This window comes from Lycorma delicatula, chromosome 3, assembly GCF_047948215.1.
Source record: "Lycorma delicatula isolate Av1 chromosome 3, ASM4794821v1, whole genome shotgun sequence".
Lineage (NCBI taxonomy): Eukaryota > Metazoa > Arthropoda > Insecta > Hemiptera > Fulgoridae > Lycorma > Lycorma delicatula.
Window position 1 is genome coordinate 226,109,030 of NC_134457.1, and position 18,523 is coordinate 226,127,552.

The following is an 18,523-nucleotide window of genomic DNA, read 5'->3' on the forward strand; positions in this document are numbered from 1 at the left end:
TATTTTTGGCTAATCATCTCCCAAACATCTTCATAACATATATTATGTATGTATATGTATATATATATAAATACTATATAATAAAATAATCATTCCAAAAATTGAATTTTAGGATGAATTTTACCAAACAAAATCAACCCCTCCTTGAGTTGTGCCACTGTCGCTTTTTTTCTAGATGATATCGCCACATAAGCTTAAAGTTTGTGCATGGGATATGGAAATGTAGCATATGAAAAATGCCGTGCCTGACTGGGATTCGAACCCAGGGCCTCCAGATGAAAGGCCAAGATGCTACCACTCGCACCACAGAGGCTGGCATGATTTCACTCTTATAATAATGACAAAATCAACTAGGTAATAATAAAAAAATATGTTTTAATTATAAACTTTTAATTTTATTATGAAACTTTCAATTAAGTTATAATATGTTATATAAGTACAATATTCATGATTTATGAAAAATAAACAACATTTTCTAATGAAAATAATAATGGTTTTTCAACAAAACTTACATGAAAAGTAGAACCTAATATTAAGTAAAACGAAAACTAAACATTTTGTAAATTATTAACACAAAAGAATATTATTATTCATTATTTTTTTGCTATTTTCTTCTTTCCTTTGCTTTCTAAGGGAATTAATGAATTATAAAAATGAGAGTAACAATTAAGAATCATATTGGATTTCAAGAAGGTTTAAGATCTTGAAACAAGATCTTGGCTTTTCATAAACTTTCTTCATTTCTATATTTTTAAAAGGCAAAAGCATTATCTTTGTTTCTATTTGTCTGGACTTCTTAAGCTTCTTTCTTCATTGGTCTGTAACTGTTGCCGATCTATAAGATAATTTGTGTTTGAGTTCAATGAGTTCAAATGGCTACTGACAGTAGCTATCTGAACTCATCTCTACTTTCACAATGCTAATATTATAAAAATTAAATTTTTTCACCATCAGTGTTTAAACTAAAATTTATAACAGTGCAATCAGTTAACAATATTAAGTCACAAAAATCATTGTAGGACATTTAGATTAACTTGAATGGAGCACCACTTTTTTTATTGTACATATATTAACTAAGTACGTAGATCGACCCAGATCTTAGGACAGTCTAATTTGTTTCTCAATCATGTAATGTACTACATCATCTTCAGTCAGTGTATGACTAGCAATTAGGAATTTATGTTAAAATTTGCTACTGAATACAGATAAGCACTAATCTGTAATCTTGCTACCACCACAGTAATCTGATTAGACTACTCTTTCTAAATTATCTGATTCCACCTTTTCTGCTTGGTCTCTTAAGTAAAGAAGTAAGCACAAACCTACCTTGACTGATCCTCATTTTCCTTCTACTTCATGCCACAAATATCCACAAACCTCACAATCTTAGTTTTTGTCAATTTTTGGCTTTTCTGGTTGGGCTACTGTGAAATGATAAGTTGATAATTGTTATTTTTAATGAAATGCTGAAACCTCGTCTTTTGAAACAGGCATAACTTGTAAATCAAAACAAGCAAGTTTATATGAACTGCTGATGCTATTCCTGTCGTCCAACTTTTCTTTCAGTCAATTGCTTTCTTCCTGATGAGCATCATATTCTAGCTGCAATTCAAATTTTTCTTCTTCAGTAGCATTGAGGTAAATAGCACACTTATCACACTGGTCTTTCTTCAGAGTGAAAAATTCTAGTATTCTGGTACATTCTAGTAAATTCTGGTAAGTTGAAAACTCTAGTATTCATGGTTAAATTGCCATAAGTCTTACCTTCTCTTTTACAGTTTTCTATGTAGTACCTCTGCAAAACAGCAACTGCTAGTTTATAATAAACTATTGATGGTTTTTCTACAATCAATAACCTTTTTTTTGACTGTGGACCTGAACACAGCCTGCTAGCTTTCTACAGCAGGAATTTGCAAAATATGAGTCTTAATGCCATCCTGAGTTTCCTCTGGAATTGCACATTTCATACATTTACTATGACAACGTCATCTTCTAAGAATCCATCTTTCATTTTTGCCAAAACTATGCTTATTGACCTACTTGTAATACTCAAGTATATATAAAGAAAGATTTACATACCCACATCTTATATTGATTGATAAAATAAAAAGCATTGTTAGGTTTACGATACGGATCTCCTTCATTATTTGTAAGAGGGTACCTATACTTCGGGAGTGATTACTGCCATGGATTGTGAACTATAACTTCTTTGTTTGTTAAAATTTGCCAGGTTCCAGTACCTATTAAAATGTAACATCTCATCTGCATTAAATTTATTGTTACAATTCAACCAACAATTTACACCATGATGGAACCATTTTTTGTTCTGGAACTACCTTTCCTTTTTTTATTTTATATAAATGATTTCTCTAAATTTCTTAAGAATTTGGTTTTATCTCTTTTCCACTGTATGAGATATGATTTCCTCTTTCTTGATTTAAGTTTTATTGGTGTAACATCAATGTTAAAAAATAAAAGGTTTGTCCGTTGTCTCTCTCTGTTTTTTCCTTATCTTCTTTAGTATTTTATGTGAAATTAACTCTGAAGAACAATTTGATGAAAGATCAAAATCATTAATGAAATCCGAATCCATCAGTATCTTCAACAGGCTCTGATGACAATGATGATAATGTCATTTCGGAATTTGAATTTAATATGCCTACAGCTTGAGAACTAGCAGTAAAACTTTGATTACATACATTTGATCAGGTTTTCAATTTTCTGGAAAGTACCAAAAAACTTTGGTGAACCATTTAATTTTCTCAAATTGAATTCTGGATGTAAATACAGTGACCCTTTTCCCAATAAAATAATACTTTAAGATATACAATATACCATAAATATTACAGTATCTTATTTAAATTAACATAATACTAATGTTTACCTAATGTGTACTAGAGGTCTCATGGGTGTCAAAATTCAGCAGATCATCATAGTCGTTGTTGACAGGCTTAGGGTATGAGATTCATCAATATCTTTCTTGCCATTACAATTGTTCATCCTGCACATTTAAACAAAAATTCATTTCACTTATCATTATAAAAATAAATAATTATAATAAAAAAACTGATATTATTATGTGGAAAAGTATTAATAATAATAAAGCCTTTGTTGAAGCAATATATAACAATTTCATACTTTGCAGAAATAATAAAATTCTTTTACAGATAAAATATCAAATTCTATGCATACTCTTGGTCTTCAGATCATCATCGTGCCATGAATGTACAATAAACAGAAAATTTTTAAAAACTATATACATTCAGAATTAAAAAATATATTAGTAAATTTTAAAACAGCTAAGAGCAAGTTTTAATTTATAAAACAAACATTAACTAGAATAAATTTTCATTTTTAATAGATAGACACTTACCTTATTCTCAGTTTGGATAGCAGGAATTCACCCTGACTAAAGCTCCCACTCATAATGCCAATTTAAATTCACGTTGACTCAAAAAATATATAAATTTTAAATATAACAAGGTAGCATAAAATTTGAAACGTGTTATGAACCAATAAAACTTACTCTGTAATACAGTCACATTTTGATAAGGGTCATTTAAAATTATAAAACATTAAATCGGCATAAAGCAAAAAAGGTAGAACTAAAATTAAGTTAATTATTGCATATGATAATAAAAAATTCTTTCAAAACTACCAAGACATTGGTACAACTTGAAATAAGCTACTACTGCATTTGTTTAACTAAGTTGTAAAACAGGCACAACTTGAAATACGCCATTACTGCATTTGATATTATACTACCATAACAAATCGTATTATTCAATGCAGGTAGGTCACTGTTGATGCTTCACATAGCAATCATTACATAGCTTTACACGGCAATCAAGTTTAACTCTGTTAAACTTGTTGCTAGTTTATTCGACTTCAAATTTATTAGCCAAATTTCATATTAGAAGAACATGAATCTATAGCGTGAGAACACTTTTAGAGCAAAAATTCCACTGTTATACTAAATCAAATATACATTCCTGGCTGACTAAAACAATACACTTAGTAAAAGAAGAGCCACAATCTTAATAAAAAAAAAAATTATTATTACTTATTTTTCGTATTGGAGAGATTTTAGTGACCGGCCGGCCATCACTGCGCATTCTGAAATGAAAATCTTGAAACACATTTCAATGCATCATTTTCAATACCAAAAGCAACTAAATTTGTTTCAGATTTTCCAGAACCATCCTTAAGCATAGTCCCAATTTATTTTCACCCAGTGATGTTTGGAAAATGGACCGGTCCTGAAAATTTCAAGTGAAAAATACAAAGATGGGTTACCTGTCCATACAGAATTAAAAATGACATTAAATATTGATTGTGCCATAAAATAATATTTACTGTATTCCCAAGATATTTTCTCTATCTCAACTGCAAAAATTCTTTATTTTCTTTACACTACTATTAACATAGTAGTGTAATTTTCTACACAATAAAATGAAATAAAGTTGAAATTAAATGAGTTATTTTATGCATATCGCATAAATAAAATGCTTAAATTGATCCACAATTTTTAAAAACTTATTTTTTTTTAAACTGTCTAAACAAAGCTTTAAAATTAAAAAAAAAAATATGCAGTAGTAAATTTACTTCATTGGATTTTTTTTAATCAATAAAACACTAAATTAGTTATTCAAGGAAAAGAAAAGATCATTATGATGCAAGGTATTTTCTGGTAAAATTTGAACCTGAATGATTTAAAATATGTAAGAAGTCCATTTCTGATCTAAAATAATAAAAAGTAGAAACTTTGGTTGTTTATGATTTATTTTCCCATAGAATAACTTTACATAACAGATTGAAATAAAAACAAAAAGCAACTAACAAAGAAACCAAATCATCAAATAACTTAAAACATTTAAAGATAATATTAATAAAATGGCAGTTAAATTTAAATTGCAAAGTGACTTCTTTTTTTTTAATCATTGATCATCTTCAATCTAAGATTATTGTAGAAGTTGATCTACTCAAACTGTAAACAAATTTTGTGACACTTTAAAGCACAACTAAACTAACATTAATAATTAATTGAATTATAATTGTTTCAGTCTACAAGTTACAACTAAAATGTCAATCGCTTGCAAATATGTTCTGTACTTTTTATATCAATTCTTAAGTATGGTTTTTAATAAAGGTATGATGTTTTACAGCAGTTATTTCTTTCCATTAAAAATTAATATCCAAATTAAAATTGTGATAGAAAACCCAGTAAAAAGTTTTAAAAACAAACATAATTTTTTGAAAAGTATAACAAATTAAAATATTGAATTATTAATCTGTTTGTTTGATTCTGTTTGATATTAATTATTCTGTTTGTTATTAATCTTTAAAAACAAAACTTTATTTAAAAATCTGACATTTTCTCAGCAAATGAAAATTACATAAAATTTTATTTTTAATAACTTCTGATCTTTTTTCATATTTTTTTTAAAATTATTTATCATAAAACGTTTTCTACAATCAGAGATTAATAATTAATATATACATATAGATATACATATATAAATAAATAATAAAAAAAAGGAGATGAAGTCTGATTCAAACCGATATACCTTCCCCTTCTAAGATCCAAATATTTCATTAATTAAAATTTCATTTGGTTATAGCTCTGGAACCAATGAAAATAAGTACCACTTCTGATATATTGTTGAAAAGCTCTCAATGAGGGCTTATTACTGCAATTAAGCAAAATTGTGGACACTTTTGCTTCAGTCGATTGCATCAAAAAGGGAAATACACAACAGTCCTAAATCCAAAATTTCAACATCCTAATGCTAATCGTTTTTGAGTTATGCAGAATACATATGTATATAAAAGTTGTATGTAAAATAATAATAGTAAATAAAAATGTAAGTAACGATAAAGCAATGAAGTAATTTTGGAAGAAGGTTAATGAATGAATATTCATGATATAAAGATCTCAGCCTCGTGTAATGATATAATCAAAACGTAATGACAGATATCTGTTAAGAAAGGTAAACAAAACAGTTTAAGAAAAAAGTAGTTTTATATTTTCCAAATTATTTTATGAATTTCCAATTGTTTTAAATTCAATAATTTAACCTTTTCACTGTGTAATTCATCTTTATTTAAATAATGGGCTGTTCGTCCACTGAATGCAAAATTCGACTTTAGACTACATTCTCGAAAAACCATTTACTTTCACTGCATGCATAACTCTACTACAATCTCAGAAGTACTAAAAATGAATTTTAATTGTTTTATGAAGTTCTGCACTCTTGAGACAAATAGAAAGCATATAGTGTTCTGCATTTGTGACTTACATTTTAGAGTTATTTTGTTTTTGTTCAGTTTAAAATAATTCCTTTGTACAAGTAAAATATATTTTTTATACATAAACATAGAAATAGCTATAAAACTTAAGATTGTCTTTCTGACAATCTGGGAAAATAATGTCAACTACCAGAAATCTCATAATTTCCTCTTTAAAAAAATGTATTTATAATAACATTTTATCAGTAGCATTGCACGTTTCTGAATAAATCCACAAAATAACACCTATCAGAACCCGCATAATGCTTAAAGCAACTGTAACTTGTTATTAATGACTTAATAGTTATGCTTTTTTAATAGTTTTATCTTATGAATAATTAAACTATTTTTGTGTAATATTTAATAATAAATAATTTAATATTTATAAAAATAAACTCTTTATTTATTTTCTGCTTAATTTTTTCCTTCTTTTCTTATTGTTAAGCACTTTCACAGAGATCTATGCTTCATCAGAACGTATGAAAATATAAATTAAATATTAGATTAAAAACACATTTAAAGTTAAAATATAAACAGGTATGTTTGCTACCTCAGTCAATGACATAACTTTAAACTAAATTTTTAAACCAATCTTTAAATTATATCTTCATATATTTTGATGAAATAGGGATCTATGCAAAAGTTCTTAATGTAGATAAAAAAGGGGGGGGGGAATTGGGCAGTAAGTAAACTGAGAATTTATTTTTATAAATAAACAAACTTGAAGGAATTAATGGGTATTATTTGAACATACTAGTTATAAATGTTAAACAAGGATGCAGAAAACTGAGGGCGTTCTTAATCATTAGTAAAATGTAAACCTAATAAACAGTGTTAATACTTCTGTGAAAGAAACATCTTTTAATTTTATTTTAAATAAATTTTAATTGGAAAGATCTTTTAACTACTGGAATGCAGTAATTAATCGAAAATGGCATCAGAGGCATATAGGTTTGAAAATAATTACATAATTTTAAAAACTTGTTTTATTCACTAGTCAGCAATGAAAATACTATTACATCTGAAATTACAATTTGGATTGGACCACTGTTATAAATAAAATGGAAATAATTTAAATAACACATGATGAGGAAATCCATTTCATAATATAGGCTCTAATTTAAAATTCTTATCTAGTTTAAGATAAAGAACCAAATTAAACAAAGTTGGATTGTTATACTTTCAAAGTGAATAAAGTAACGAATTTTTTTTGGTTTTTTTTTGCACATACAAAGGCAAGCCTATAATGGTTAATAATAAAACTATAGGCAAAAATCAACTGAATCATTGAAAACGTTAATGTTATCCAGGAAATAATACAATAGACTATAGTTTAATTTGTTCTAACTAATCATCTGTAAAAGCTTAATAACAGCCTTAACACAAGTTCTGTTAACTTGCACTCATCCTGATATAGTTGCTTACATTTTCTACCTCTTTCAAATATAATTTTTTTATTTACTGAGTCACGCATTAAAGGTAATCTTTTTGAATAACTTATTCAATTACAATTAGAAAATTGTTAATTACTAAAGAACAAATAGACTCTGCAAAAAGCAACTGTTTTCCAATATCACTCTAAATAACCCCAGCATTGGCATACAATGTCAGTTTTATTTGTTTCTTGTAATTATAGCTTAAAAGATTATTATTATTAAATTTCACTTATTTAATGAGCAAGTAATAAGAATTATAATCATTTTCATAAAAGGATTCTTCTTTGAGTTGCAAACTTCGTAAATATTTGCATGAAATAAATATTTTTGTATGCAGTATTTCTGTATTTATTAAATTATATAATTTAATTAATCACGCGTATTAAGGTTACTTTTTAGCAGGCTCAAAATATCAAATTCATACATTTAACCCAAGTAAACAATCACTATTTTGAAGACAGAATTTAAACTAGATGATTAATCAGACATTGTACAATGAAATTTGTCATATTTCTAAAGTTGGGCTAGAATTTGTAATACTAGTAGATTATAAACCTCTCATTGAACCAAGCATTTTTGTAACGTACCTTTCAATACCAATGACACTATCAAGATGAAGGTTTTTAGTTGAACCGAGTTTTTTTTTTTAATACCTCTAAAAGTTATGTTATTTTCTAACCGAAATCAATACGGTGCTCCATCTCAACCGTCATAAAAAACACAAAGAAAATTGCAAAGGCCCACAATAAAATAGCAATCCTTTCAAAAAATTATGGAATTTCAAAAATCGATCCACGGGCACAAACATCAAACCAAAGGCTTTTTTAATAACTCGCAAAAACGTGATTACTTGATAAGTATTTTATATAGTAATACTGCCATTTCTTGTGAAAAAAACATGTGATTAAATTTTAATTAAAACACGTGATCTGTTAAAAACTAAATGCTCAATAGCTGAATACGGTTCAATGTTATAAAACCCTTTTTTTATGTATACTACTTCATAAGAAAGAAAAAATTTGCTAACATTCTAGTACGGTTGTTTTTTATATGGCAAGTGCTAGCCTAAAATAATTGCTCTTTCGTTCACATAAAACGCACAATATACTTCACTGCAACAATTAAAAACAAATCCTTTTGTTAATGATTATTGTTTGAGATTTCTCAACTCGTTCTCTATAAAATATATTAGCAATTAATTTTACAGCAATAATAATTATGCTATACAGATACAGCTTTACATTCTCTTTGTTAAAACTCCCTTTTTGTTTTTCTGGTAACTGACACATAACCTCTTTCTGAAGATTGGTGGAAAATCGGTTGTGCGTTTAAAAAGGAATGTGAGACTGGTATAATTAATTAAAAAACTGAGCAGTTCTTACTCAGAAAATGACAGGAGTAGATAGACTTTTGTACAATACTGTAATCTCGCAGATATTTTCTCCCTGTGGACACTATCTAATTGCTGGAAATTTGTACGGACATATAGCAGTCTTTGAGTAAGTATTTTTTACCATATCTTTTCAATTATATTAATAACACCACCAACTTAATTTTTGTTAAATAAGGGGGTTGGCGAGTTAGAGGAGAAGGGAGCTAGAAGATCTCGCATATCATTACGTATTTTAATTGTTTTTCCTTATGATACAGCAGATTAAAAAGAAAAAAAATAATATGCTGCTTGGTGGAGGGGGCAAAAAAGGAAAAGTATTTTCATCTCATAAGATTTAATTTTTTTTTAAACGGGACATTTTATAGAAAAAAAGGAATATAATTAAATTTTGTTTAATCTGTGTTGAATTTTCATTGTTGAGTTTAAAATGTTTTCAACTCTTAGCTTACACTAACATTTTCTCACAATCAGACTTATTTTCTGTATATTATTACTATTACAAGGTGAAATGATGTGATATTTGGCCTTGTTAAAAAAGATTTAATTAATAATTAAAAAACCTACTTACCAACAGTTCTATTATATATGCGTTCAAGCACCTTCAGAATAAAATTCCATCATCAGGAACTAAAAAATATTTTATGTTATAATCTTATTAAAACTAAAACTGCCTTGTCATGTAAATTTGTTTATGTAATGTAATATAATGTAACAGTGGTCTTCATAGCTTAAAATTATGTAGAATTAACATCCTGTCATTATGAATGTCTCCACTGTTTAACAGTGAAATGTTCATAATCGTAGAAAAATCTAGAAAATAGTCTAAAAATTTACATGACAAAGGAATTTTAGTTTTAATAAGACTGTAACATAAAAAATGTTTTAGTTCTTGATGATGGAATTTTATTCTGAAGGTGCTTGAATGCATGTATAAAAGAATTGTTGGTAAGTGGGTTTTTTGATTATTAATTATATAATCATATCAATGAGCCATGTTTAATAAAATTATTAAAAAATATTTATTTGAATCACAATACAGAAAAGTAAAATACACTGTGTTTACTATATACACATAGAAAATGTGTATTTTACACATTATAAGTATATTATGATATGCTTATATGATGGTATAAGCATATTATGTTTTGCTTATAACATGTTCAATATGACACCATCACTTCTAGCAACTTCTTCAACACAAACTCCTACATTGTTAATAACTCGATGATACATATTCCTCGGTTATCTCATTGCACACCTCAATGATCATACTCACAGTTCCATCACTGTATGAGGATGTTTAGGGAAAATCATTTTCTTTAGAAATCCCCAAAGAAAATAGTCACACGTATTTTGTTTATTAACAACCCTGTGTTGGTGAAAATCTGCCTCACCTGTAAACCAAACATTGTTCAACAATATTTCGTGGTCTATAACCCATTCAGCAAATCCCATTCTTTGATGATTGTTGTCAACCGTTCATTTATACAACACTTTTATTTTGTACAGAGACAAATGCAAATCAGTTTTTAAAAATTGCTCAACAGATCGCTTAGAAATCCCAAGTTGTGCTGCTGCTTTTCTTGTTTATTTTCCAGGGCTTCTCAGCAATGTTGCTCTGACAGTTTTGAGATTCTGTGGATAATGAACATTTGGCAGGCTGTTCACACTTACTCTCAAATACTGAACCATCACTATTAATTTTTTATAAAGTCTATGCCTTGTTTTTAATGAGGGTGACCACAAAGTTCGAGAATGTACACAAAACCATTTTTGCGTAAGCACCATACTTTTCATATCATTAAAAAACAACATAGTCTTTACATGCTGTTCAACAGTCAGTCTTCCTTTGTTAACCATCTTGGAACTGTACACAGACAGCGCATTTGGAAAGAGAAGAAACTAATATTCATGAACTGCTGTCACTTCTGCCAAGATAACATACATTAATAATTATTAACCTAAGCAATTATTGCCAAAACAAATGTTGGAGCATTTCATGCCCCATCCTGTATTATCATGAAGGAGTACTAGACAGGGGAAATTATATATACCTTTAATTTAGTTATACAACCTGACCCGTCAATTAGCTTCTTAATGTGCACAAAACATCTCTCTTATCCCATTCTTTTGTAGTTTCTAATCCCAGAAATATTTCTGCCCTTTTCATCATTCTTTGTTCAGCCATTAGTCTCAGTGCTAGCATCATCTTTTTCATTATTATCCACCTTCATTTATATCACCTTAAATCTAATATATCATATCTGCCTTTAATTTATATGTTCGTCTATGATTGTACTCCATATTTTTCATGCTTTGTTTAATTAGGTGATATGGAAGTGTGAGTAGGAAAATTTAATTATTGAATGTTACTTTTCATTGGTATATGGATTACTTTTATCATCCCACTGTAATTCTTAATTGTGCACATTGATATGTGCTATATATATTTTTTTTTTTTTCTTTTACATATGTAAAAATATGACATCAAGGCATAAAATCAAATAAAAATAATTTTAAGTAAAGCAATTGTTCATGTTGTCCCTTTAACTGAACTTTATTATACTGTTTGAAATATATTAAATTATACATCACTATCAAAATAGATGGTGGTGCCATCTACTGCACCTTTCAAATTACTGTCATTCTCATATTCTGTCTGAATGTTGATCATATTAAATTTATTTTTATATATATATATAGTATATCTTTATTATATATATGACTATATATAACTATATTTGTTTTCATATTATATTTTTTAATTTCCAGTATTTTTAAATTTGTCCTAATATCAATAATGTATGTTTATTCTTAATCAAATGATCAGATACATTAGAGAAAAGTTACCTTTTTATATTTCTAAAATGTTCCAAGATGTAACCTTAAATGATATAGTGGTCTTTCCTATATAAATATGGTCACAATCATTACACTCAATTTTATAAATACCACTCAAATTATATAAATCAGATGAATTATTATGTTTATTACTTATTAGGTATTTTATTATGTGGTTATTTGTCTGGTGAGCGGGTTTAAATTTATTATCATAAATCTTTGTAATATGTTCAACTACTTTATCAGTGTACACATATTTTAAATATGCATTGTCAACTTACTGTATGCTGTTTAATGTTATTAAATGTGTATTATTTTTAATTTTTAACATTTGTTTTTTATGTATTTTATCTACTAAAGAATTATCATAACCATTATATATGGCAGTTTGTTTTATAATACCTATTTTTTTTTGTTTAATTTACTTTTATTTTCATTATACTTTGTATAATTAATTGCTCTATTTACCATGTTTCTGTAAATACTAATTTTGTTTGACCACCTTTGACCAATGGTGATTTAAAGATCTATGTATAGTGGTTTTATTAGACACTGGTTTCCTACATACTGAAGTTATACATTGATTATTTTTATTATTAATTCAATATTAACATGTAAATAATTTATTTTTCTATTATCAACCAACAGACCTGGCAATGCTTCGCTATTGCTAGATTTAAGTATGTGTATAGTTTAAATGAACCCAATTGAAAGTTTGATAAAACATTAACAAAATGAACATTACAGAACTTCACAAAATTTTTAACCTTTCCCTTTTACCCTTTCACCGTTTTCCTCCTCATTTTACCACATTCCCTTTCCTCCATTTTCCCTTTCCTTCTCCCATTTCTTTTCCCTCCCTCTTTCCCCCTTTCTTGTTTCACCTTTCCCCTTTCCATTTCCTTTTCCTATTTTTCCATTTTCCCCTTCTTCCTTTATACCTTTTTCAATTTTTCCCCGCGCATAAACCGGTCCACCATTTTTTTTAGTCTGTAGCAGACACACATATCGGAAACATTGAAATGGAATCGTGTATTGCTTTTACGTCCAACAGATAGCACTGTTTTAAAAAAGAAGCATGTTTTTACCTGTCAGCTGTGACATCTATATAATAGTAGGTATATAGAAACATGCGCGTATTCGAATGAAATGTTGTGTCAAAATTTCAAAGCAATCTGCAAAGAAATTTCAGTGATTAAAGATTTTGAACAAATGAACATTCACATTTTTATTTATATAGATTTCAAAGGTAAATTTCAATTCACTATAGTAGGAATTTAATTTGTTCAAAATGATTAAATGCTAGTTACATATAACTGGATTATAGACTACAAAAATATCGTCAACATATCTAGTCCATAATAAAATATAATGCATATGAGTTATCCTGTAAACAACTTTACTTTAGAACTCCTGTAAATAAATTTCATATAAAATGGATGACAAAGGAAAACCCATCGGTAGAATGTTTTCCGGGATGTATTATTTATCATCAAATTTAAAATAATTCTGTTTGCTTATATTTCTTATAATAACAGTATTATTTTCAATAAATAAGGGATCTTCATGATTTTGTATTTCTATTATATTAATGGCTTTTTCTATGGGTATACTAGGATACGTATCAGAAATGTCATAGCTAACCATCCTAGTTTTATGACCAATTTTTAAATCTTTTAATTTATTTACTAATTCGTATCCATTTTTTATATTATATTTGTAACCTAACTTTATTTTGTTTCTAAGTATTTTATCAATTATTTTGGTAACAATGTAAAGAGCGATTTTGAAGTTAATTAATGGTCGTATCAATAGTACGGAAATAGGAGTACGGCCGCCGGAAATGTTTGTGACGCCACTGACGTCACAATCCAAGATGGCGGTGGTCGGCCATCTTGGATTGTGACGTCAGTGGCACCGTAGCCCGCAGTCTTACCAACCTGATTTTTTAAGACGTTCCTCGAGGATGATCCTGGTCGTCGAGGCGACGATGACAAGGTTCTCGTCGTAGATCGTGCACGACGAGACCCTTATCGTCGTCGTCGCCGTCGCCGGTTGCGGCGTTTGACTGTCCGACGCGGACGTACCTCGAAGATGATCCGAGTCGTTGCACCAGTAGGCGTCGCCCGCCCCGCTCGAGGTCTTCGTTGTGGCTCGTGCACCGGAAGGTGATGTGAGACGTTCTTCGAGGATGATCCTGGTCGTCCAGGCGATGGCGACGGGAGGCGTCGCCGCTCTAGAGGTTCTCGTCGTAGATCGTGCACCGGGAGGCAGTATCTGCTGCGCGTGTGTTTGCGTGCTTGCGTCATCGGAGCGACGTAGAGAGAGATGCGCTCGACTGACGAACCGTCCGGCCTACGTGTGACTTTTTTCCCTTATAAACGGGAAAACAGAAATAAATTGCAAACATGTTAATTGCAGACATGTAATTGCGAACATGTTTTGACATCCTTTTCACCAATCACATCCGCTCGACTCCGATTAAAACAAAAAAAATAATCTTTTTTTCCTTATAAAACAGGAAAAAACTTGCTTATCTATTGTCCACACACATCCGCTCAATTTTAACAACTATTTTTCCTTCTACGTATTATCGGTTTACACATACACATATACTTGCTTATCTGTAAATAAAAAAATAAATGGTTGCATTTCAACACCACCCAGGAGGTAGCAATCGCGGCGCATTGAGATTTTTTCTAACGAGTGATCTCCTCTCCCCTAGAGGTCTACAAAACATTCGAGTATATAAATCTTAAGAAACGTCTTCATGATACTTCTTTATAAGACCGGGATGTTATGAACGACAAATGCAGATGAGTAATGATAAACTTGCACAAGAAAGCGTGAAACAAAAAAATCCCATATATAAAAAGATAACTCTATTTATTTATGTATGCAATACCCGCCTTCTTGTGGCAAGTTTATCATTACTCATCATCTGCGTTTGTCGTTTATAACATCACGCTCTTGTAAAGAAATAATGTTTCGCATACATAAACGAAATATTGCAAACTTGCACGCATATGTCTATCGTACTACTCCCCTTTTTTTTGAAAATACCTAACATTTTTTAAACACTCCTTACCATTTGTAACACAATTGATAGTGGATAAATCCAATATCATATCGTGTCACGGGCCTTGGAACCATTGCATACAATAAAGGTAAATAAATATCGTTTTAAAACAATAGTTAGTTACGACTTATTGTATGGGGGTTTAAAGTGTTTTTGTTTTGTGTATGTGTGTAATTTTGTGTACTATGTGTTTTAGTCCTTAAAGGGACTTTTTTAAGAAAAACTGTTTAAATTTAAAAAAATTCGTTTCGATGAACGACGGTTTTCTTTGTCCTCTTCTTCGTCTTTTGGTTTACGTTTCGTATTCTTGAACAAAATAAAATAAAAAGAAGCGATATAACGTCCTCTCGTATATCGATTGGTTTTAACGTAATCGATTTCTGAATTTTCATCCGTGTCGTACGCCACCAAGAGAGGTTGGGTATCATCACCACAGTTGTTAGAACAATCTACTTCATCGCGGGTCCTGAAGAAAAGTCCTCCGTCCGTCGGCTACATTAGAAGTTACTCTTCTTTTTTGATTTGCAACATACACGTTTACAGCGAGTACGTTGTTTTTTCGATGAGACGTATTGAGGTCGTGTAACACCTTCGCATCCAAATTCATATTCGACGAATGATTTAATTTGAACACCTTTACGTTACCATCGTTACCGTAGAATCCGGAAAATAGCACTTCTTTACTGTCAATAAGTGCAGTAGCTTTATCACCGCATTCAAATTCCCAATAATATTTTCGTCCACATCCAAAATAGCCATCATTGAAAATTATCTTCACCAATAGGTTATCACAGTTTTTATCGAAATAGTGTTCAGTTAAGTCGATAACATATGCGTAACTGTGTTTTAATTTAAACACATAGGCGTCAGACGTTGATCACCAACACGTACGCGCACATCTTCTTCACTAACAGGAATCATGATGTTACACCTCGAGTGTCTCCCAAAGAATAAACTACTTCGGAATGGAATGCAAAGTTGGCGGGAGTTTGCAAATTCTCACTTCGGATTGCAGAGCCTGGACAGTGTCCCTTGCTGCTGGGTGATTTTATCGGGTGTGTTTTAAAAGGTTTACTTTATATGACGGGTCTAATTTTTCAATTTTTGTTTTTTTTTAATATTTTGATTTTAAGGATGGATTTAAGTGCATTCCAATCCGTTGTTAAACCAGCGTTATCGAACCCATTAAATGGGCCCCGCGGAAGGCTAGGCTTTTGAAAACCTGTCCTCCAGACGTAATTCCCCTTCAGACCGTCCACTGAAGTCGTTTCGGTGCCAACGCTACATAGGCTAGCAGGAATACGCCACAATGGGGGCACGCCCCCTTCTCCGGAGGAGTCGCAATTGCTGATTTAAGTTAATTGAAATGTAAATTTTAAAGGAGAGGTTGAGTAGAAGCTCTTCATCCACTTCTGTTATGACTGCCTTTCAGGACGCATCTCTGCTGGGCTCTTTTCCGGACTCCTGTCCGTGATGTTGGGTCGAATAGAGGGTCTTCCTTCATCTTCTTCTTCCGATGACCTCTTCATTCTTCTTTGGCCTGCACTTTCTGAGAATTGGCAGTAACCGAAGTTACATACCATCAACCTTAGTATTCCCATGGCCCCGAAGGGATGAACGGGGGAAAGTGCAGGTTTCTTCTTTCTTCCATGCTGTCAGTGGCTGCTGGGCTCGTTCCCTTATTCTTCTTTCTTGAAAGGAAAGAAAATAGGGAACTTACAAATTTAGTGATACCCATTCGCGATTCTTTTCAGAAGAAGTAAATATAAGTTCATTACGCTACATAATATTAATCTCCAGACACACGTGTGTCCGGGAAGGGGTTGGGGGGACCGCGTGGTCGCAGTGAAGAAACCATTTGTTAATTGCGGTGGCTGTGGGTATCTGCAACAAAAGAAACAGAACACACACACGAAAAAAAAGGAATTTATATTTTATTTTTATTTTGGGATGGCGGGATTAAAGGAAGGCCGTTTCCGTCCCTATTTCGGTGAGTGCTTAGCCAAAGACCAAGACGGCACGACGAATCGCTCCACACCCACGTCTCTCACGTTTCTGAAACAAGAAACAAAACACACGCACGAAAAAAAAAACGAAAAAACCGCGTGTTTGCTCTTACCCTCAATATTGTTGTGGCAGAGTTCCACGTTTGCAGAGTGGAAGTTGTGACTGAAAACAAAAACAAAAAAAACAAAACTTACCGCATTTTGTTGTCCTGAGACCGTATAACTCGCTGACTTGTACAGTTTACATTTGAAAACCATTCACTCGCGACCCCGGATACGTTTTTGACGCGTTTTTCCGTTTGTGGCTCATGCGATATGGAGGCCTAAGCCTGGTTTGTCGATTATCGGCTCATGCACTGCACCATCACGGTGGTTCGTCCAGTACGGCGTGAGGCCGCTTCCTTACAACTGTCGGGGTTGGGTCCTCTCGGCAGATGTCCCGAAGATGACTGTGTTCGGATACAGCCGCTATCCCGAACAGTCTGCGCGCCTGCGCCACCCCCACCTCGGACACGGATTGTAATCTCGCTTCGGATCGGAGAGTGGCGTTCCTAACGAACCACGGAGCTCCAAATATCGTCTGCAACGCAATGTTCTGGACACCCTAAATCTACTTTTGAAGCGAGGAGCTCAACACTGCCTATGTAAGAATTTGGGGTAAGCATATGTCAGAATTTGGCAGTACGTACAGCCGAAAAATTAGTAACTTAGTTGCCAGTGGGTACGGGCTGGCACTGTTCAGCACTGGGTATAGTGAGGCTCTGGCGGCCTTAGATACGGCGATACGGCTCTGCCGTATCGCCTTCATAAAGGGCCGTTTTAACCCCTTCCGACAGCGGCATATCGTTTTTGTACAAAGTGTACAGGAAAGGAGAAAGCACTGCTCCTTGGGGAACCCCAGCGGCTATTTCTCTATTGGAGGAAATTGTTTCCCCTACGCGCACAACAAAACGTCGGTCTAGCAAATATGACCGCATCAGTCTGATATAACGGTATGGAATCGCCGATTGTGCTAGTTTATAAAGCAGCCCGCTATGCCAAACTTTGTCAAAGGCCTTGGCCACATCCAGAAAAACGGCTGCAGTCACCGCTTTCCTGTTCAGGCCTCCGACAAGGTCATCTATTATTTTTACCAGTTCGAGGGTCGTTGAGTGACCCTCCCTGAACCCAAATTGCTCCGGCCGCACTTCTCCCTCCATGTATCGCCTCAGTTTTACGAGGAAGATTCTCTCTAACAACTTAGACAATACCGGTAACAGGGAGATTGGCCTATAATTCCGTGGGAAAAGTAAACTTTTCCCCCCGGTTTGGGTAAACATACGACTTTGGCCGTTTCCAACAATTCGGGAAATATCCAACGTACAAAATGGACGTGAATATCACCGAAATAGTTGTAATCACGGAGGCCGGTATGTTCCCGAATGCACGGGCGCTGATCCCGTCGACACCCGGGGACTTGTCGGGGCTTTGTGGCCTTAAT

The 18,523-nt window shown here is 31.9% G+C and overlaps 1 protein-coding gene and 1 long non-coding RNA gene across 3 annotated transcripts in view; one reads left to right on the plus strand and one right to left on the minus strand.

Annotated features, from left to right (window-relative positions):
- Window positions 1–389: 389 nt before the first annotated feature.
- Window positions 390–8,667, minus strand: LOC142322481 (uncharacterized). 2 transcript variants are annotated; one of them, XR_012755882.1, is made up of 3 exons: window positions 8,312–8,667; window positions 4,064–4,259; window positions 390–3,001 (listed from the first exon to the last, which is right to left on the minus strand). It is a non-coding gene; the product is annotated as an uncharacterized LOC142322481 (long non-coding RNA). The 2 variants fall into 2 exon arrangements; XR_012755881.1 differs by lacking the exon at window positions 4,064–4,259 and having other exon boundaries at window positions 390–2,721; window positions 2,885–3,001; window positions 8,312–8,648.
- Window positions 8,668–8,990: 323 nt separating this feature from the next.
- The window catches only part of thoc6 (THO complex subunit 6), a 129,174-nt gene continuing 119,641 nt past the window's right edge, over window positions 8,991–18,523 (plus strand). The window contains exon 1 of the mRNA XM_075361604.1: window positions 8,991–9,223. Coding sequence (XP_075217719.1) covers window positions 9,114–9,223 — 110 coding nt within the window. The 5' untranslated portion in view covers window positions 8,991–9,113. The remainder of the gene's footprint in view (window positions 9,224–18,523) is intronic.